Source organism: Oncorhynchus tshawytscha, linkage group LG13, assembly GCF_018296145.1.
Source record: "Oncorhynchus tshawytscha isolate Ot180627B linkage group LG13, Otsh_v2.0, whole genome shotgun sequence".
Taxonomy (NCBI): Eukaryota; Metazoa; Chordata; class Actinopteri; order Salmoniformes; family Salmonidae; genus Oncorhynchus; species Oncorhynchus tshawytscha.
Window position 1 is genome coordinate 9,582,942 of NC_056441.1, and position 22,083 is coordinate 9,605,024.

At 47.8% G+C, this 22,083-nt stretch overlaps 1 protein-coding gene across 1 annotated transcript in view; it reads left to right on the plus strand.

The window, feature by feature from the left end:
- myo1g (myosin IG) overlaps window positions 1-21,440 on the plus strand; it is an 81,778-nt gene extending 60,338 nt beyond the window's left edge. Inside the window, exon 22 of the mRNA XM_042295146.1 lies at window positions 20,140-21,440. Within this exon, the coding sequence (XP_042151080.1) occupies window positions 20,140-20,302 (163 nt within the window). The 3' untranslated portion in view covers window positions 20,303-21,440. The remainder of the gene's footprint in view (window positions 1-20,139) is intronic.
- Window positions 21,441-22,083: the final 643 nt, after the last annotated feature.

Consider the following 22,083-nt stretch of genomic DNA (forward strand, 5'->3'; position numbering starts at 1 on the left):
TGAAAATGACACCTTTATTAGAGAGCAAGATAAGTGTTTCCAATGACATCATCAACCAGTTAGAAGACAATTAGTAGGAAAAGCCTACTCATAATTGGTTAAAATAACACGATGCACAAAGGATGATGTCATTGGAAACAATTATCTTCCTCCACCTTTTTTTTTTTTTTACTACAAAACACAGAACCGCGTCACTTCCACATATGTTAATGTGGCTGGAGATGTTGTTTATTTATGTTAATTTGAGTCCATGATCAGAAAAAGTGGTATTTGTTTTGTCATGTTAATACATATTAGACTATATAACAAATACATGTGTCATTTTAGTCATGTAGTAGACGCTGTTATCCCAGAGAGACTTGCAGTTGCTGCGTCCATCTTAACACATCTAGGTGGGACAACCACATGTCACAGTCATAGTAAATACATTTTTCCTCAATAAAATGTATTATCAGCAGGGTCAAAGATATTGGGAGGGGGGCACTCAACATGTGGTGTTTTTGCTCTAACCTACACAAGTAATTGTTTTTCTCCCCCAGAATGCACCCTGGGGCGACTAAAGATGCTGGGGCCAGCTGGTTGAGATTGGTTTTTGTTGGTGGTGATGACGACATTGCTACGTCAAGGTGCGGTTTGGCCAGTCTGGTCCTCCATGCCAAAACAAGCACCCTGCCCATCCGTTACCCAAGCCCAATTCAATTGAGTCCATGTGTTCGGCACAACGTCGTGTTTTGCAGCACCAGCTTACATTTTAGTGTATATGTATGTAGGTTAAAGGGCCAGTTGGTTGAGATGGGTCTCTGGTGCTGGTGATGATATTGATGTCGATTACAATGCTACATCAGTGGGCTGTTGGTTGAGATGGGTCTCTGGTGCTGGTGATGATATTGATGTCGATCACAATGCTACATCAGTGGGCTGTTGGTTGAGATGGGTCTCTGGTGCTGGTGATGATATTGATGTCGATCACAATGCTACATCAGTGGGCAGTTGGTTGAGATGGGTCTCTGGTGCTGGTGATGATATTGGTGTCGATCACAATGCTGCATCAGTGGGCAGTTGGTTGTGATGGGTCTCTGGTGCTGGTGATGATATTGATGTCGATCACAATGCTACATCAGTGGGCAGCTGGTTGGAGGGCTGTCTGGTGCTGGTGATGATATTGATGTCGATCACAATGCTACATCAGTGGGCAGTTGGTTGGAGGGCTGTCTGGCCAATGGCTGTCCGTGTCTTAACAAGCCCCCTGGCCCATCCTCTCCCCAGTCTAACACCCAGATAGCATCCTCTTCCTACCCACCTTACACTGCCCTCTCTGTAGAGGCCGCAGATGCTGCCGTTGCCCCAGCGATGTTTGCCAGGCAGCTGAGGAGGAAGTGTGAATTTAGATTGCAGGCGGAATCATGGGCTTTGGGGCGGGCGGCTTTGGGGCTTTGGGGCGGGCGGCTTTGGGGCTTGGGGCGGGCGGCTTTGGGGCTTGGGGTGGGCGGCTTTGGGCTTGGGGCGGGAGGCTTTGGGGCATGCACTGCAGCCTCAATTAGCCTAGCTAGACAACGTTAGCACGCTTAACTAGCTTCCCCCGGTTTGATACAGAGGTACTACATAATCGTATTGGATGATGAATGACCTAGCTATGGCAGCTACTAGTAATGAGTCGGCTTGGTTGGTGGGTTGCTGTGTCTCATATCTCACTCCCTGCTACCCATGTCACTCACAGTACGGCCCATCCCCCTCCTGGTAGGGCGGAACATATCTCCCTTCCCTCGTGTTTTATCAGCTCCAGTCAATAAAGTAGCTTAAAAAATGACTTTTCTGGCCTCCTGGGCGGCGCAGTGGTTATGGGCACTGTACTGCAGCTCCAGCTGCGCCACCAGAGACTCTGGGCTCGCGCCCAGGCTCTGTCGTGACCGGCTGCGACCGGGAGGTCCGTGGGGCGACGCACAATTGGCCTACCATCGTCCGGGTTAGGGAGTGTTTGGCCGGTAGGGAAATCCTTGTCTCATCGTGCACCATCGACTCCTGTGGTGGGCCGGGCGCAGTGCGCGCTAACCAAGGTTGCCAGGTGCACGGTGTTTCCTCCGACACATTGGTGCGGCTGACTTCCGGGTTGGATGGCGCTGTGTTTAAGAAGCAGTGCGGCTTGGTTTGGTTGTGTATCGGAGGACGCATGACTTTCGATCGTTGTAGCGATGAGACAAGATAGTAGCTACTACAACAATTGGATACCACGAAATTGGGGAGAAAAAGGGGTAAAATTCACACAAAAAAACTAAACAAAAAAACAAACAAAAATGACTTTTCTGCTGCTTCCCTCACTTCGATCGGATCGGGTGTGATTGTCCTCGGGTCCTGGTGGAAAAGCCCCAGGTCGATTTCGGTATGGGTCCAAATTTTTGGACCCATGAAGACCTCTAGTGCGAATGAGTTGTTTTACCACTCTGGTACTATGGTGTGAATTAGTTGTTTTACCACAGTGGAACTGTGGTGTGAATGAGTTGCTGTGCTACTCTGTACTGAGGTGTTAAACATGTCCCAGGCTCCACACTGGGCCTGTTTCTCACCTGTGAAAGTGAATCTCTGAAGACCAAGAAGTATAGAGGGTAGTTCCATGAGATAAAGACATGATGAATTGAGGAACAGTCTGGGTCTTTAGCGGTCTGTTACCATCATTCATCTTTCAAACACTCAGGAGATTACTGTCCAAAAAACTGTCTATCCATGACCTCTTACATCCAGCTTTAAATGACTCTTCCTTCATGACCTCTTGCATCCAGCTTTATATGACTCTTCCACGATGACCTCTTCATCCAGCTTTATATGACTCTTCCATGATGACCTCTTCATCCAGCTTTAAATGACTCTTCCATCATGACCTCTTGCATCCAGCTTTATATGACTCTTCCATCATGACCTCATCGTCCACCGTTAAATGACTCTTTATTTCCTACTCCATCACTGTCTCTCACGATGGGATAGTTGGTTAGGTAGAGGGCCTGACCGGTCTCTCATGGTGGGATAGTTGGTTAGATAGAGGGCCTGACCTGTCTCTCATGGTGAAATAGTTGGTTAGGTAGAGGGCCTGTCTCTCATGGTGGGATAGTTGGCTAGATAGAGGGCCTGACCTGTCTCTCATGGTGAAATAGTTGGTTAGGTAGAGGGCCTGTCTCTCATGGTGGGATAGTTGGCATGGTGGGATAGTTGGGTAGAGGGCCTGTCTCTCATGGTGGGATAGTTGGCTAGATAGAGGGCCTGACCTGTCTCTCATGGTGGGATAGTTGGTTAGGCTAGAGGGCCTGTCTCTCATGGTGGGATAGTTGGTTAGGTAGAGGGCCTGTCTCTCATGGTGGGAAATAGTTGGTGGGATAGGTAGAGGGCCTGTCTCTCATGGTGGGATAGTTGGCTAGATAGAGGGCCTGTCTCTCATGGTGGGATAGTTGGTTAGGTAGAGGGCCTGTCTCTCATGGTGGGATAGTTGGCTAGATAGAGGGCCTGCCTGTCTCTCATGGTGAAATAGTTGGTTAGGTAGAGGGCCTGTCTCTCATGGTGGGATAGTTGGCTAGATAGAGGGCCTGTCTCTCATGGTGGGATAGTTGGTTAGATAGAGGGCCTGTCTCTCATGGTGGGATAGTTGGCTAGATAGAGGGCCTGACCTGTCTCTCATGGTGGGATAGTTGGTTATGGTGGGATAGAGGGCCTGACCTGTCTCTCATGGTGGGATAGTTGGCTAGATAGAGGGCCTGTCTCTCATGGTGGGATAGTTGGTTAGATAGAGGGCCTGTCTCTCATGGTGGGATAGTTGGCTAGATAGAGGGCCTGTCTCTCATGGTGGGATAGTTGGCTAGATAGAGGGCCTGTCTCTCATGGTGGGATAGTTGGTCTTAGGTAGAGGGCCTGTCTCTCATGGTGGGATAGTTGGGGTTAGATAGAGGGCCTGTCTCTCATGGTGGGATAGTTGGTTAGGTAGGGATAGGGCCTGTCTCTCATGGTGGGATAGTTGGTTAGATAGAGGGCCTGTCTCTCATGGTGAAATAGTTGGCTAGATAGAGGGCCTGTCTCTCATGGTGAAATAGTTGGTTAGATAGAGGGCCTGTCTCTCATGGTGGGATAGTTGGTTAGGTAGATTGGGGGCCTGTCTCTCATGGTGGGATAGTTGGCTAGATAGAGGGGCCTGTCTCTCATGGTGGGGAAATAGTCATGGTGGGATAGTTGGCTAGATAGAGGGCCTGTCTCTCATGGGGGTGGGATAGTTGGTTAGTTGGGTAGAGGGCCTGTCTCTCATTGGGATGTTGGCTAGTGAAATAGTTGGTTAGATAGAGGGCCTGTCTCTCATGGTGAAATAGTTGGTTAGTTGGGTAGAGGGCCTGTCTCTCAGTTGGGTGAAATAGTTGGTTAGATAGAGGGCCTGTCTCTCATGGTGAAATAGTTGGGGGTTAGATAGAGGGCCTGTCTCTCATGGTGGGATAGTTGGTTAGATAGAGGGCCTGTCTCTCATGGTGAAATAGTTGGGGGTTAGATAGAGGGCCTGTCTCTCATGGTGGGATAGTTGGTTAGATAGAGGGCCTGTCTCTCATGGTGGGATAGTTGGTTAGATAGAGGGCCTGTATCTCATGGTGGGATAGTTGGCTAGATAGAGGGCCTGTCTCTCATGGTGGGATAGTTGGTTAGATAGAGGGCCTGTCTCTCATGGTGGGATAGTTGGTTAGATAGAGGGCCTGTATCTCATGGTGGGATAGTTGGCTAGATAGAGGGCCTGTCTCTCATGGTGGGATAGTTGGTTAGATAGAGGGCCTGTCTCTCATGGTGGGATAGTTGGCCTGTCTCTATGGTGGGTAGAGGGCCTGTCTCTCATGGTGGGATAGTTGGCCTTAGATGGGATAGTTGGCCTGTATCTCATGGTGGGATAGTTGGCTAGATAGAGGGCCTGTCTCTCATGGTGGGATAGTTGGCTAGATAGAGGGCCTGTCTCTCATGGTGGGATAGTTGGCTAGATAGAGGGCCTGTCTCTCATGGTGGGATAGTTGGCTAGGTAGAGGGCCTGTCTCTCATGGTGGGATAGTTGGCTAGATAGAGGGCCTGTCTCTCATGGTGGGATAGTTGGCTAGATAGAGGGCCTGTCTCTCATGGTGGGATAGTTGGTTAGGTAGAGGGCCTGTCTCTCATTGGGGGATAGTTGGTTAGGTAGAGGGCCTGTCTCTCATGGTGGATGGTAGATAGAGGGCCTGTCTCTCATGGTGGATAGTTAGTTAGATAGAGGGTCTGTCTCTCATTGGGGATAGTTAGTTAGATAAAGGGCCTGTCTCTCATGGTGGGATAGTTGGTTAGGTAGAGGGCCTGTCTCTCATTGGGGGATAGTTGGTTAGGTAGAGGGGTCGACTGACTGACAGATATGCTGCTTCATCCCCTTCTGACGGCCAATTATACCTGCCTGGATGAAGAGAGGGATGAGGGGAGAGAGTGAAGGGAGGGATGAGGGGAGAGAGTGAAGGGAGGGATGAGGGGGGGATGAAGGGAGGGATGAGGGAGAGAGTGAAGGGAGGGATGAGGGGAGAGAGTGATGTGAGGGATGAGGAATGAGGGGAGAGAGTGAAGGGAGGGATGAGGGGAGAGAGTGAAGGGAGGGATGAGGAATGAGGGGAGAGTGGGAGGAGAGAGGGATGAGGAGTGTGAAGGGAGGGAGCGGTAGAAGGGATAGAGGGATGAGGGGAGCATGTGTAGGGGGATGAAGGAGTGTGGAGGGAGGGAGAGAGGAATGAGGGGAGTGTGAAGGGAGGGAGTGGGGGGAGGGATGAGGGGAGCATGTGAAGGGAGGGATGAGGAATGAGTGGGTGGAGGGAGGGATGAGGATGAGGGATAGGGAGGGAGAGAGTGATGAGGGAATAGAGTGAAGGGAGAGGGGAGAAGGATGAGGAGAGAGTGAGTGGAGGGAGATAGGGATGAGTGGAGAGAGAGAGAAGGGAGGGTTGAGGGGGAGAGTGTGAATGTGAATGTCAGTTTAGTGACTTTTTATTTTTTGGGGGATGAGTTTGTTCTCATTTTTATCTTATTTAAACCATTCAACCACAAAGCAACATACTTGTATTTCTGGGGCACACTCTTTTAACACCCCATGGACACATTGCTATAAATAACCTTGCCTGCCATGGTTTTCTTCACAGACAGATAGTGTTACAGCAAGTGCTATGGAGGTGCAATGAGGGAGATGCTGCTAGGTAGGTTTCTTTGCAGTTTGTCACAGAGAAATCACTGGCTGGAATACATGTAGAGAAATTACAGGGAAAATACTCTGTTTTAGAGAAAGTGGCTGTAGGGCAGGCATCGTGGTGACTCGGTAAGGAACCCAGACAGCCGCTGAGCCCCCTGGTCGTGAGCTGAGTCTTCAGGACCTGGTAGTGTAGTCATCAGGCTGTTCTGAAGTCTGTTGTTGTTAATACTAGGAGTGGCGGTCATCACAGTTGCAGCCCAGATCCCATCAAATTATTCACAAAGCGTCTCAGAGTAGGAGTGTTGATCTAGGATCAGTTTTGCCATAATGAATAAGATTGCATGGACATGGGATCCTGATCCTACTCTTAGATGCGTATGAATATGTGCCTTGATACTGTGAGGTGATCTGAGAGCCCCTCTAACAGGCAGTTAACGACTTGGAACCCATTGATACTGTTGGGATGTTCTCCCTCTGTTATCCTGATATGACTAGATATGTACTGTATGGTGAGGAATCATTGTTGTTGTTTTCATAGGGAAAGGTGTATGGCAATGTGTGAATCAAATGAAAATGATGTGTTCTCAAAACACAAGGTGTAGTTAGCCTGGTCCTGGATCTGTTTGTGCTGTCTTGCCTACTGGGACCAGGCTACAGTGTTGACCCTGCTGTCACGCCTACTGGGACCAGGCTACAGTGTTGACCCTGCTGCCACGCCTACTGGGACCAGGCTATAGTGTTGACCCTGCTGTCACGCCTACCCCCTCTCTCCAGAGCTCAACGTTGCTGGTCTACTAATCACCGGCCATGGCAAGCATTATTACACACCTGGTCCCCATCATTACACACACCTGGTTCCATCATTACACAGACCTGCTTCCCATCATTACACACACCTCCTCCCACCATTACACACTGGTCCACATCATTACACACACCTGGTTCCCATCATTACACACACCTCCTCCCACCATTACACACCTGGTTCCCATCATTACACACACCTCCTCCCACCATTACACACTGGTCCACATCATTACACACACCTGGTTCCATCATTACACACACCTGGTTCACATCATTACACACACCTGTACTTCATCATTACACACACCTGGTTCACATCATTACACACACCTGGTTCCATCATTACACACACCTGGTTCCATCATTACACACACTGGTCCACATCATTACACACACCTGTACTTCATCATTACACACACCTGGTTCCATCATTACACACACCTGGTTCCATCATTACACACACCTGGTTCACATCATTACACACACCTGTACTTCATCATTACACACACCCCATTTGCCTTGCATCTTTGTAATTAAACTCTCCTTTTGCTCCTGCTTCCTGACTCCCTGTGTATACATGACACCTGTAGAACGCTGTTCCACCCTTCTGGACTTGTGTTAAAGGATGTGTTACCTTGTCAGGTAAAGTTGTATTGGTTTGCTTCATAAGACTTTGATTTCCATAGATGTTTTGTTTGTCAGCGGCGTGATGTAATATCTTAAATTGTTGAAGAAAGGCTTGGTTTGGGCCAACGATGATAATAATATATGACTGACCACCTCGATTCGGTCTTAGGTAGCAAAATGTTGTTTTTTTACATTGGATAAAAGTAGAGACTCAGAAAATGCACTGCAGTTGAGGAACAATGGGAAAGTAATTCTGCTTTGAAAGTTGATAAACTTTTAAGAAAATGGCCCTTGAATGTTTTGGCATACCTACTTGAGAGCTTTGCTTTGTCTACACCCGTTCAGCATTTTTCACACCCTCTTAAGCTTTAGTCCCACCCATCTCTTTAAGGATTCACATGTGAGGCCATGTGGTAAACAAATGCTCTATCACATAAAATCAATGTTTATTTGTCATATAAAAGGTGTAAATGCTACAGTGATAGTACTTGCATAGTAGCAATATCAAAAACAAAGTGTCCAGATAAAAATATTTTATATATATTTAATTGTTATTAGATTACGATTACCCGACACACTTGTCCAAGTTGATGGGTCATGTGAAAGAAATGCTATAACCAGCCCTCAGCCACATCTTGCTAAGTGGATGGGACACTATTTTCAAGACATCTACACATGTTCATGAAATACAATAAATGGCCATAATCACCCCCAGACACACCTGGCTAATTTGATGGGTCATGTAATAATCCGGCCGAAGTGGAGTCTCTTGTTTAGACGTGTAGCTAGCTAGCTAGCTAGCTAAACAACGAACCGTCATAACCCCAACTCAACCTACTACCAATCTGTAGGTAGCTAAATCTAACCAACTAGGTTCAATGTTAACTAGCTAATATTAGGCTATAACATGCAATGCAAATGGTTTTCTGATTCTAATAATATTACTACACAGATTATACACTTAATGTTAGCTAGCAAGCCAGCAACCCAACGTTTGCTAGCTAACTAACAGTATGCTTTAATTTGCAATAAAATGACTTTCTGCCAAAATTAGAAACTTATCTGGAAAATGTAGCTAGACTCTTACCCGTATACATGGAGGAAGGCGTAACGGAAGCCTGGAACCATTTAACTCAGTTTTGTTCGTAGCTAAATCTGGTTCGGCCGGCTTCATGTCAAGTCACACCGGTCCACACTAACCGTGGCGTGTGCAAAAAGTAGCCAATCACTTTTTTCCTACTGATCTGTCGAAAGCGCCTGCTAAATTCAGGGTTATCGATGTTATTGAGAAAAGTAGCAATGCTTTTGTAGTTCTCAATGGCTAACTTTCAAACGTTAAAAAAACGACGTGGTAGAAAGGACTGTCAACACATACTGAGCAGCTCACGTTACAGACAGAAGCATGCTACATGGCAGACCAATCTAAACTCATCTCCCGGCATGCCCAGCCCATACATTATCTTAGCCAATCATGGCTAGTGGGAAGGTTCCTGTGTTTTTCCATGACTAAACCAACTAGGTTCGTAAATTTAACCATTTTATTTCTATTTATGGATGTAACACAAGTTTGTTAATAAAACCTTCTTCGGGATCGGTGTCCCTTGAGCTAATGTAGGCTAATGCGATTAGCATGAGGTTGTAAGTAACAAGAAAATTTCCCAGGACATAGACATATCTGATATTGGCAGAAAGCTTACATTCTTCTTAATCTAACTGCACTGTCCAGTTTACAGTAGCTATTGCAATGAAATAATACCATGCCATTGTTTTGAGGAGAGTGCATCATTTTGAACATGAATATTAGGCACATTTGGGCAGTCTTGAAACAACCTTTAACAGAAATGCACTGGTTTATTTGATCAGTCTAAAACTTTGCACATACACTGCTGCCATCTAGTGGACAACATCTAAATTGCACCTGGGCTGGAATAATACATTATGGCCTTTCTCTTGCATTTCAAAGATGATGGTAAAAATGTAAAAAATACAACGGTTGGTTTCTTCTTTGCATTATCTTTTACAGATCTATTCTGTTATATTCTCCTACATTTCATTCACATTTCCACAAAGTTCAAAGTGTTTCCTTTCAAATGGTTCCAAGAATATGCATATTCCTGCTTCAGGGCCTGAGTTACAGGCAGTTAGATTTGTCATTTAAGGTGAAAATTGAAAAAAAGGGACGTATCCTTAAGGCACATGAAAGTTCACATGTTCCAGAAGCCATTTCTGCAAAAAAAAAAAAAAAAAAAAAAGGCATTTTGATTAAAAATTGTAAAAAATATGTTGAAATGCTGCTCCTGCGACATACGCCTAGTTTCCTGAAGCGAGTCACATATCCTAGACAACTCATTTAGACACACACATACACGACTAACACTAACCCTAACCCTAAATCTGACCCTAACACACACAACACTAACCCTGACACTAAACCCTCTAGAAATAGCCTTTTTCCTTATGCCGACCAACATAATGTCCCCAGTTGGTTAAATGTTAGTTTAGTATTAAGTATAGTTAAACACACACACACACACAGACACACAGACACACACACACAACCTTGCAGCACCGTCACTAACACTGTACCATTGTGTGGCAGGAGCCAGAGCAGATACATACACCCAGCCACAGCCCAGCACTAAATGGCCTCATAGTTCTCCATAATGGAGACAATGGAGGCATATGTTCACATTGGACTATCACACTCCAACAGCATAGAGGACATGACAGGGGAATGGGAGGGAGGGGCCAAAAACAAAGGATCTGAGATAGAGACGTGGTCCTGAGGCCCCTCCAGGTCTGCGTCCAAAACAGCACCCTATTCCCTATGAAGTGGACTATTTTTTTGACTAGAGCCCCGTGGACCCTGATCAAAAGTACTGCAAGCTGGGGAGTAGGCTGCCATTAGAGACGTAGCCCAGGAGTTGCTGCTGCGCCCCAGTTCTGTCGACGGTCGATTCCACAAGGTTGAATAATTGGGCCACAGCATTATGAGGTCTTCTTGGCTCATGGTGGAGCCGAGAACATCACCCTATTTATGAACCAGACCAAACCCCCCTTTAGACCAGCGATTGAAACCAGGTCGTAAACACCAGGTCTGCATCTCAAATGGAACCCCCTTGTGCCTTCAGAAAGTACTCAGAAACCTTGACTTTTTCCACATTTTGTTAAGTTACGGCCTTATTCTAAAATGGATAAAAGAGTTGTTTTTCCCTCATCATTCTAAACACAATACCCCATAATGACTAAGCAAAAACAGGTTGTTAGAATATTTAGCTAATTTAAATATATTTTTTAAAAGGAAATATCACATAAGTATTCAGACCTTTTCCTCAGTACTTTGTTGAAGCACCTTTGGCAGCGATTACAGTCTTGAGTCTTCTTGGGTATGAAGCTACAAGCTTGCCACGCCTGTATTTGGAGAGTTTCTCCCATTCTTCTCTGCAGTTCCTCTCAAGCTCTGTCAGGTTGGATGGGGAGCATTGCTGCACAGATATTTTCAGGTCTCTCCAGAAATGTTCGATTGGGGCCCCTCAAGGACATTCAGAGACTTGTCCCGAAGCCACTGCTGCGTTGTCTTGGCTGTGTGCTTAGAGTCGTTGTCCTGATGGAAAGGTGAAACTTTCCCCCGGCATGAAATTCTGAGCGCTCTGGAGCAGGTTCTCATCAAGGATCTCTCTGTACTTTTCTCTGTTCATCTTTTCCTCGATCCTGACTAGTCTCCCAGTCCCTGCTGCTGGAAAACATCCCTACAGCATGATACTGTCACCACCATGATTGCAAAAGGGTTTTCTAATGATCAATTTGCTTTGAAAATGATAAACTTGGATTAGCTAACACAACGTACCATTGGAACACAGGAGTGACTGTTGCTGATAATTGGCCTCTTTATACCTATGTAGATATTCCATAAAAAAATCTGCCGTTTCCAGCTACAATAGTCATTTACAACATTAACAATGTCTACACTGTATTTCTGATAAATTTGATGTTATATTAATGGACAAAAAAATGTCTTTAATGCATTTCTAAGTGACTCCAAACTTTTGTGTGTGTGTGTGTGTGTGTGTGTGTGTGTGTGTGTGTGTGTGTGTGTGTGTGTGTGTGTGTGTGTGTGTGTGTGTGTGTGTGTGTGTGTGTGTGTGTGTGTGTGTGTGTGTGTGTGTGTGTGTGTGTGTGTGTGTGTGTGTGTGTGTGTGTGTGTGTGTGTGTGTGTAATATACACACACACATACAGTTGACATTGGAAGTTCTGCATTTGGAAATTGCTCCCAAGGATGAACCAGACATGTGGAGGTCTACAATTTTCTTTCTGAGGTCTTGGCTAATTTCTTTTGATTTTCCCCTTGTGTCAAGGAAAGAGGCACTGAGTTTGAAGGTAGGCCTTGAAATACATCCACAGGTACACCTCCAATTGACTCAAATGATGTCAAGGAGCCTATCGGAAGCTTCTAATACCATGACATCATTTTCGGGAATTTTCCAAGCTGTTTAAAGGCACAGTCAACTTAGTGTATGTAAACTTCTGACCCCCTGGAATTGTGATACATTAAATTATAAGTGAAATAATCTGTCTGTAAACAGTTGTTGGAAGAATTACTTTGTGTCATGCACAAAGTTGATGTCCTAACTGACTTTCCAAAACTGTAGTTTTTAACAAGAAATGTGTGGAGTGGTTGAAAAACAAGTTTTAATGACTCCAACCTAAGTGTATGTAAACTTCCGACTTCAACTATAAAATATATATATATATTCCCACGCATAATAGAGAGATATACAGTATGTGATCGTATTCAAATGTAAGGACGTTTTTAAATGATTATATTTTAGTCAAATATTATATCTGTTTGGGCTTCTTGCGTTCAATTTGCACTCAACAAATTATTTGTAATTATATTCCGGCCCCCTGACCATCCACACAAGAAAAAAAACTGGGAAACATATAGGGAATATGGAATAAGATCACTGGTCAAAAGTAGTGGACGATATAGGGTCACTGGTCAAAAGTAGTACATTATATAGGGAATAGGGTGCCATTTCAGACCCAGCCTAGTCTCTCATTGAGAAATCTGGACCACCTCAACCCCCCACTACACTGCAATACCATAACCCAGATATAGACTGACAGACCTGGTCTGCACCTGAAATGGCAGCCTACTCCCTTGACTTATTGTAGTTCTGTGGCCCAGCTATATAAGTCAAATCCCCCTGTCATAGCCTGGAGCTTAGTGTGAAGTTGAAACACAATTCCCCTGGTGTAGGTTTACACCGGGGCAGCTTCCTCTAGGCAGGTGGTCAATAAATATATCCTGGCCCCTTAGATCAGTATCGCACGTGATTCATCAAAACCTAGGGATTCTGGGAGGTCAGTGGGTTTGAGGGCCGCAGGGCCGTCTGTGTGTGTCTCTGGGAGGGGGACTTTATAGTGAACAAAGGGGTGTGAGGGGGAGGATGAGGAGTGAGGAATGGGGGAGGAAGGGGGAATAGATGAGGTTTGAGTGACTTTGAGGACTGTGGTCACACCTGTTAGTGGCTTAGGATGGATGCCATGCAGCTTTGTGAAACTAGGCCACTGGAACTGAAAGGAAGCCTTGAGTTAAGCTTGAGTACAGTATACCAGCACACACACACACACACACACACACGCACACGCACACGCACACGCACACACCCCAGCACACACACACACACACGCACACACCCCAGCACACACACACACACACACACACACCCCAGCACACACACACACACCCAGCGCACACACACACACACACACACACACACACACACCCCAGCGCACACACACACGCACACACACACACGCACACACACACACACACCCCACCCCAGCACACACACACAAAATGCAGTTACTTTCCTGCAATTTGACAGAGCAGCATCACCAATTCATACTGAGACAAATGATAATTACTGCCCTTTTTAAACGGATTCCCTCCTACCAGGATAACCCACAAAGGGCTCCTTAACCAGCCCAGATGTAGAGCAGTTTAACAGTGTGTGCATCCAGTCCAATAGACAGATAACGTCTTTCTGTGCATTTGACCATGTGATGGTTCTCTGTGTTCACCAGAGAGAGAGAGAGTCAGTGTGGTGCAGAGGTCCAGCCAGGCTGGAGGATCCCCTGGGGCAGAGGGAGGCTGTGTTCTTAATGACACCCTATTCCTCCAGTACTGTTGACCAGCGAATAGGGTGCATGTAGGGAATAGGGTGCATGTAGGGAATAGGGTGCCATTTGGGACGCAAACCGAGACTGTGTCCTTCAGAACAGATCATCTTCAGCTGACTGTGCAGCAGCCAAGGCCCCCCCTCTCTTTTCCCCCACTCTTTTCCCCCACTCTTTTCCCCTCTCTTTTCCCCCCCTCTTTTCCCCCACTCTTTTCCCCCTCTCTTTTCCCCCCACTCTTTTCCCCCACTCTTTTCCCCCACTCTTTTCCCCCACTCTTTTCCCCCCTCTTTCCCCCCACTCTTTTCCCCCTCTCTTTTCCCCCTCTCTTTTCCCCCTCTCTTTTCCCCCTCTCTTTCCCCCTCTCTTTCCCCCTCTCTTTCCCCCTCTCTTTCCCCCTCTCTTTCCCCCTCTCTTTCCCCCTCTCTTTCCCCCTCTCTTTCCCCGTCGCCCCCCCATCTTTCCCCCCTCTTTCCCCCTCTCTTTCCCCCTCTCTTTTCCCCATCTTTCCCCCACTCTTTCCCCCACTCTTTCCCCCACTCTTTCCCCCTCTCTTTCCCCCCATCTTTCCCCCTCTCTTTCCCCCTCTCTTTTCCCCCTCTCTTTCCCCCCCATCTTTCCCCCTCTCTTTCCCCCTCTCTTTCCCCCCTCTTTCCCCCTCTCTTTCCCCCTCTCTTTCCCCCTCTCTTTCCCCCCCATCTTTCCCATCTCTTCCCTTTCTCTTCCTCCTGTCGACCCTCTCTTCCCGTGGCAACTGTCAGCTCAGGGATAGGGGGTGTAACAGAGGAGCTTCAGTACAGCACACAAGCAGCACTGAGTCGGATACAGTAACAACTCAAGCACTGTATACAGGGTCGGATACAGTAACAACTCAAGCACTGTATACAGGGTTGGATGCAGTAACAACCCTGTATACGGCTGCCATGCCTTCCTCCTGGCTACTCCAACCTCGGCCAACAGCTCCGCCCCCCCCCCGCAGCTACTCGCCCAAGCCTCCCCAGCTTCTCCTTTACCCAAATCCAGATAGCAGATGTTCTGAAAGAGCTGCAAAACCTGCAAGACCCATACAAATCAGCTGGGGTTGACAATCTGGACCCTCTATTTCTGAAACTATCCGCTGCCATTGTCGCAACCCCTATTACCAGCCTGTTCAACCTCTCTTTCGTATCGTCTGAGATCCCCAAGGATTGGAAAGCTGCCGCGGTCATCCCCCTCTTCAAAGGGTGAGACACCCTGGATTCAAACTGTTACAGACCTATATCCATCCTGCCCTGCCTATCTAAGGTCTTCGAAAGCCAAGTCAACAAACAGATCACTGACCATCTCGAATCCCACTGTACCTGTGCAATCTGGTTCCCGAGCCAGTCACGGATGCACCTCAACCACGCTCAAGGTACTAAACGATATCATAACAGCCATCGATAAAAGACAGTACTGTGCAGCCGTCTTCATCGACCTTGCCAAAGCTTTCGACTCTGTCAATCATCATATTCTTATCGGCAGATAATTCTTATCGGCAGATATTTTTCTAATGACTGCCTTGCCTGGTTCACCAACTACTTTGCAGACAGAGTTCAGTGTGTCAAATCGGAGGGCATGTTGTCCGGTCCTCTGGCAGTCTATATGGGGGTGCCACAGGGTTCAATTCTCAGGCCGACTCTTTTCTCTGTATATATCAATGATGTTGCTCTTGCTGCGGGCGATTCCCTGATCCACCTCTACGTAGACGACACCATTCTGTATACCTCTGGCCCTTCCTTGGACACTGTGCTATCTAACCTCCAAACGAGCTTCAATGCGATACAACACTCCTTCCGTGGCCTCCAACTGCTCTTAAACACTAGTAAAATCAAATGCATGCTTTTCAACCGTTCGCTGCCTGTACCCGCACGCCCGACTAGGATCACCACCCTGGATGGTTCCGACCTAGAATATGTGGACATCTATAAGTACCTAGGTGTCTGGCTAGACTGTAAACTCTCCTTCCAGACTCATATCAAACATCTCCAATCTAAAATCAAATCTAGAGTCGGCTTTCTATTTCGCAACAAAGCCTCCTTCACTCACGCCGCCAAACTTACCCTAGTAAAACGGACTATCCTACCGATCCTCGACTTCGGCGATGTCATCTACAAAATAGCTTCCAAGACTCTACTCAGCAAACTGGATGCAGTTTATCACAGTGCCATCCGTTTTGTTACTAAAGCACCTTATACCACCCACCACTGCGACCTGTATGCTCTAGTCGGCTGGCCCTCGCTACATATTCGTCGCCAGACCCACTGGCTCCAGGTCATCTACAAGTCCATGCTAGGAAAAGCTCCGCCTTATCTCAGTTCACTGGTCACGATGGCAACACCCACCCGTAGCACGCGCTCCAGCAGGTGTATCTCACTGATCATCCCTAAAGCCAACACCTCATTTGGCCGCCTTTCGTTCCAGTTCTCAGCTGCCTGTGACTGGAACGAATTGCAAAAATCGCTGAAGTTGGAGACTTTTATCTCCCTCACCAACTTTAAGCATCTGCTATCTGAGCAGCTAACAGATCGCTGCAGCTGTGCATAGTCCATCGGTAAATAGCCCACCCAATTTACCTGCCTCATCCCCATACTGTTTTTATTTATTTACTTTTCTGCTCTTTTGCACACCAGTATCTCTACCTGCACATGACCATCTGATCATTTATCACTCCAGTGTTAATCTGCTAAATTGTAATTATTCGCCTACCTCCTCATGCCTTTTGCACACAATGTATATAGACTCTTTCTTTTTTTCTACTGTGTTATTGACTTGTTTATTGTTTACACCATTTGTAACTCTGTGTTGTTGTCTGTTCACACTGCTATGCTTTACCTTAGCCAGGTCGCAGTTGTAAATGAGAACTTGTTCTCAACTAGCCTACCTGGTTAAATAAAGGTGTTCTCAACTAGCCTACCTGGTTAAATAAAGGTGAAATAAAAATAAAAATAAAATAAAAAACAACACAAGAGGAGAGGCTGGTGGTCCTCCAGGATAGAGGAGAGGCTGGTGGTCCTCCAGGATAGAGGAGAGGCTGGTGGTCCTCCAGGATAGAGGAGAGGCTGGTGGTCCTCCAGGATAGAGGAGAGGCTGGTGGTCCTCCAGGATAGAGGAGAGGCTGGTGGGCCTCCAGGATAGAGGAAAGGCTGGTGGGCCTCCAGGATAGAGGAGAGGCTGGAGGCCCTCCAGGATAGAGGAGAGGCTGGAGGCCCTCCAGGATAGAGGAGAGGCTGGAGGCCCTCCAGGATAGAGGAGAGGCTGGAGGCCCTCCAGGATAGAGGAGAGGCTGGCGGGCCTCCAGGATAGAGGAGAGGCTGGCGGTCCTCCAGGATAGAGGAGAGGCTGGAGGCCCTCCAGGATAGAGGAGAGGCTGGCGGTCCTCCAGGATAGAGGCTGGTGGTCCTCCAGGATAGAGGAGAGGCTGGAGGCCCTCCAGGATAGAGGAGAGGCTGGCGGGCCTCCAGGATAGAGGAGAGGCTGGCGGTCCTCCAGGATAGAGGAGAGGCTGGAGGCCCTCCAGGATAGAGGAGAGGCTGGAGGCCCTCCAGGATAGAGGAGAGGCTGGCGGGCCTCCAGGATAGAGGAGAGGCTGGCGGTCCTCCAGGATAGAGGAGAGGCTGGCGGGTCCTCCAGGATAGAGGAGAGGCTGGCGGTCCTCCAGGATAGAGGAGAGGCTGGCGGGCCTCCAGGATAGAGGAGAGGCTGGGGGCCTCCAGGATAGAGGAGAGGCTGGAGGGCCTCCAGGATAGAGGAGAGGCTGGAGGCCCTCCAGGATAGAGGCTGGTGGTCCTCCAGGATAGAGGAGAGGCTGGAGGCCCTCCAGAGAGGCTGGAGGCCCTCCAGGATAGAGGCTGGCGGTCCTCCAGGATAGAGGAGAGGCTGGCGGGCCTCCAGGATAGAGGAGAGGCTGGTGGTCCTCCAGGATAGAGGAGAGGCTGGAGGCCCTCCAGGATAGAGGCTGACGGTCCTCCAGGATAGAGGAGAGGCTGGCGGTCCTCCAGGATAGAGGAGAGGCTGGCGTTCCTCCAGGATAGAGGAGAGGCTGGCGCTCCTCCAGGATAGAGGAGAGGCTGGCGGTCCTCCGGGATAGAGGAGAGGCTGGTGGTCCTCCAGGATAGAGGCTGGCAGTCCTCCAGGATAGAGGAGATGCTGGTGGTCCTCCAGGATAGAGGATGGTGGTCCTCCAGAATAGAGGAGAGGCTGGCGGTCTTCCAGGATAGAGACTGGCGGTCCTCAAGGATAGAGGAGAGGCTGGCGGTCCTCAAGGATAGAGGAGAGGCTAGCGGTCCTCCAGGATAGAGGAGAGGCTAGCGGTCCTCCAGGATAGAGGAGAGGCTGGCGGTCCTCCAGGATAGAGGCTGACGGTCCTCCAGGATAGAGGAGAGGCTGACGTTCCTCCAGGATAGAGGAGAGGCTGGCGGTCCTCAGGATAGAGGAGAGGCTGGCAGTCCTCCAGGATAGAGGAGAGGCTGGCGGTCCTCCGGGATAGAGGAGAGGCTGGTGGTCCTCCAGGATAGAGGCTGGCAGTCCTCCAGGATAGAGGAGATGCTGGTGGTCCTCCAGGATAGAGGATGGTGGTCCTCCAGAATAGAGGAGAGGCTGGCGGTCCCTCAGGATAGAGACTGGCGGTCCTCAAGGATAGAGGAGAGGCTGGCGGTCCTCAGGATAGAGGAGAGGCTGGCGGTCCTCCAGGATAGAGGAGAGGCTGGCGGTCCTCCAGGATAGAGGAGAGGCTGGCGGTCCTCCAGGATAGAGGAGAGGCTGGCGGTCCTCCAGGATAGAGGAGAGGCTGGCGGTCCTCCAGGATAGAGGAGAGGCTGGCGGTCCTCCAGGATAGAGGAGAGGCTGGTGGTCCTCCAGGATAGAGGCTGGTGGTCCTCCAGGATAGAGGAGAGGCTGGCGGCCCTCCAGGATAGAGGAGAGGCTGGCGGGCCTCCAGGATAGAGGAGAGGCTGGCGGTCCTCCAGGATAGAGGAGAGGCTGGAGGCCCTCCAGGATAGAGGCTGACGGTCCTCCAGGATAGAGGAGAGGCTGACGGTCCTCCAGGATAGAGGAGAGGCTGGCGTTCCTCCAGGATAGAGGAGAGGCTGGCAGTCCTCCAGGATAGAGGAGAGGCTGGCGGTCCTCCGGGATAGAGGAGAGGCTGGTGGTCCTCCAGGATAGAGGCTGGCAGTCCTCCAGGATAGAGGAGATGCTGGTGGTCTTCCAGGATAGAGGATGGTGGTCCTCCAGAATAGAGGAGAGGCTGGCGGTCCTCCAGGATAGAGACTGGCGGTCCTCAAGGATAGAGGAGAGGCTGGCGGTCCTCAAGGATAGAGGAGAGGCTGGTGGTTCTCTAGGATAGGGACTGGCGGTCCTCCAGGATAGAGGAGAGGCTGGCGGTCCTCCAGGATAGAGGAGAGGCTGGCAGTCCCACAGGATAGAGGAGAGGCTGGCGGTCCTCCAGGATAGAGGAGAGGCTGGCGGTCCTCCAGGATAGAGGAGAGGCTGGCGGTCCTCCAGGATAGAGGAGAGGCTGGCGGTCCTCCACGATAGAGGAGAGGCTGGCGGTCCTCCAGGATAGAGGAGAGGCTGGCGGTCCTCCAGGATAGAGGAGAGGCTGGCAGTCCTCCAGGATGGTAGTCCTCTGAGTCGAGATACAGTTATTAGAACAGAGTGGTAAACTGGGTGGTTCGAGCCCTGATTGCTGATTGGCTGACAACTGTGGTGTGTCAGACGGTATACCATGGGTTTGACAACATATTTATTTTTACTGTTCTAATTTCGTTGGTAACCAGTTTATAATAGCAATAAGGCACCGCGGGAGTTTGTGGTATATGGCCAATGTATCATTCTGCGTTGCATCGTGTCTAAGAACAGCCCTTAGTCGTGCTATATTGGCCATATACCACACCCCCGAGTAGATAAGGGGTATAATTACCTTGTATTACAAATGGAAAGACTCTCTGTGCTGTGTTGACTGTCCTTTGCTGGCATACCAATCGCAACATGTCATATAGAGATGGAAAGGGGTAGTATGTAACCTTGTTACAAATAGTAATACTGTTTGCAATACGCTGACTTTGCAATGTCTACCCTGTATTTCTGATCAATTTGATGTCATTTTAAATGGACACTTTACATTTTTTATTTATTTCAAAACAAGGACATTTCTAAGTGACCCCAAACTTTTGAACGGTAGTGTATATTATTTTGCTTTACATTTAAATAAGGGACTGTGGTGTACTCCTGCATGAAGCATTTGTCATTGAAATGATCAGTGGGTTAACAGGTTGTGTGTGTGTGTGTGTGTGTGTTTCAGTGTGAGGAACACCCCTCTCCTGGTGAAGGTTTGCTGCTCGGCCATCCAGCTGCACATGCGGGGCAAGCCCAAGAGCGTAACCGTGGAGACCAAGGCCGGCCAGGCCAACGCAGACTTCAGGAAGAGCCGCGACGGTTTTACCCTCCTGATCCCATCCAACTGAGACAGTCACCACTAGCTCCCCCAGCCAATTACAAGAGATGGTCACCCCTCTAATGTCTATGGTTCAGGCCAGAGATGGTCACCCCTCTAATGTCTGTGGTTCAGGCCAGAGATGGTCACCCCTCTAATGTCTGTGGTTCAGACCAGAGATGGTCACCCCTCTAATGTCTGTGGTTCAGACCAGAGATGGTCACCCCTCTAATGTCTGTGGTTCAGACCAGAGATGTTCACCCCTCTAATGTCTGTGGTTCAGGCCAGAGATGGTCACCCCTCTAATGTCTGTGGTTCAGGCCAGGGATGTTGGTATCGTCTGCTGTAATTTCAGATTCTTGGAACTTCATCTTATTGGTGGATGAAAACCAAATCACTTTTTAAGGCAATAGGCTTAGGATTTCTCATTGGCAGTTCGATGTTTTATTGTATTATACAGTATATGATGCTTACAGGTATAACCTTTTTTCACTTTTTGTTGTAATTTCCAAGGATGAAACAAAGACATGTAGCCGAGAGACTGAAATTACACAACCAAGAGTAGCAACATTTCACATAGATTATTCAGACTAATTTCTCTTAGCTAGTGTGTTTTTATAACTAGTGTGTTTACTGAGAGGACATCGATTTTACTGCCTTTGACCCATGGTGCATTATCTCACCACGCTGCCTTGAAAGGACACAATGTTCATATCATGACAATGAAACAATGAAGAAGTCATTTATTAAAATGTATTTTATCTCATTGTGGTGGCAATGTTTATTCTACCAGAGTATATTACAATGTTAAGCAATAACGCCCGAGGAGGTATACGGGCTGATATACCATAGCTGTCAGCCAATCAGCATTCAGGGCTCGAACCACCCAGTTTATAATATATTTTATATTATGGCCCAACTTTCCAGAGCCAGATTAAGTCCAAGGAGAATGATTTGTCCCAGGACCAGGCCTAATATGGGTCAAAGATACCAGCCCTATATAGTGTAATGTAACTGAGTATATCCTGCTAAATACCTCTCTCTCTCTCTCTTCTCTCTCTCTACCTTTCAATTCAAGGGATTTATTGTCATGGGACATATGTTTACATTGTCAAAGCAAGTGAAATGGATGATAAACAAAAATGATATAAATAATAAAAAAATTAACAGTAAACATGACACACACAAAAGTTCCAAAATAATAATTACATTTCAAATGTCATATGTGCTAATAGTTAAAGTACAAAAGGGAAAATAAATCAACATAAATATGGGTTGTATTTACAATGGTGTTTGTTCTTCACTGGTTGCCCTTTTCTTGTGGTAACAGGTCACAAATCTTGCTGCTGTGATGGAACACTGGTATTTCACCCAGTAGATATGGGAGTTTATCAAAACTGTAATTGTCTTTCGAATTCTTTGTGAGTCTGTGTAATCTGAGAGAAATATGTGTCTCTAATATGGTCATACATCTGGCAGGAGGTTAGGAAGTGCATCTCAGTTTCCACTTCATTTTGTGGGCAGTGTGCACATAGTCTGTCTTCTTTTGAGAGCCAGGTCTGCCTACAGCGGCCTTTCTCAATAGCAAGGCTCTGCTCACTGAGTCTGTATATAGTCAAAGCTTTCCTTAATTTTGGATCAGTCACAGTGGTCAGGTATTCTGCCGCTGTCTACTCTCTGTTTAGGTGCAAAAAGCATTCTACTTTGCTCAGTTTTTCTGTAAATTATTTCCAATGTGTCAAGTAATTATCTTGTTGTTTTCTCATGATTGTAGGTGATGGCTTTGTTATGGAAGGTTTGGGAATTGTTTCC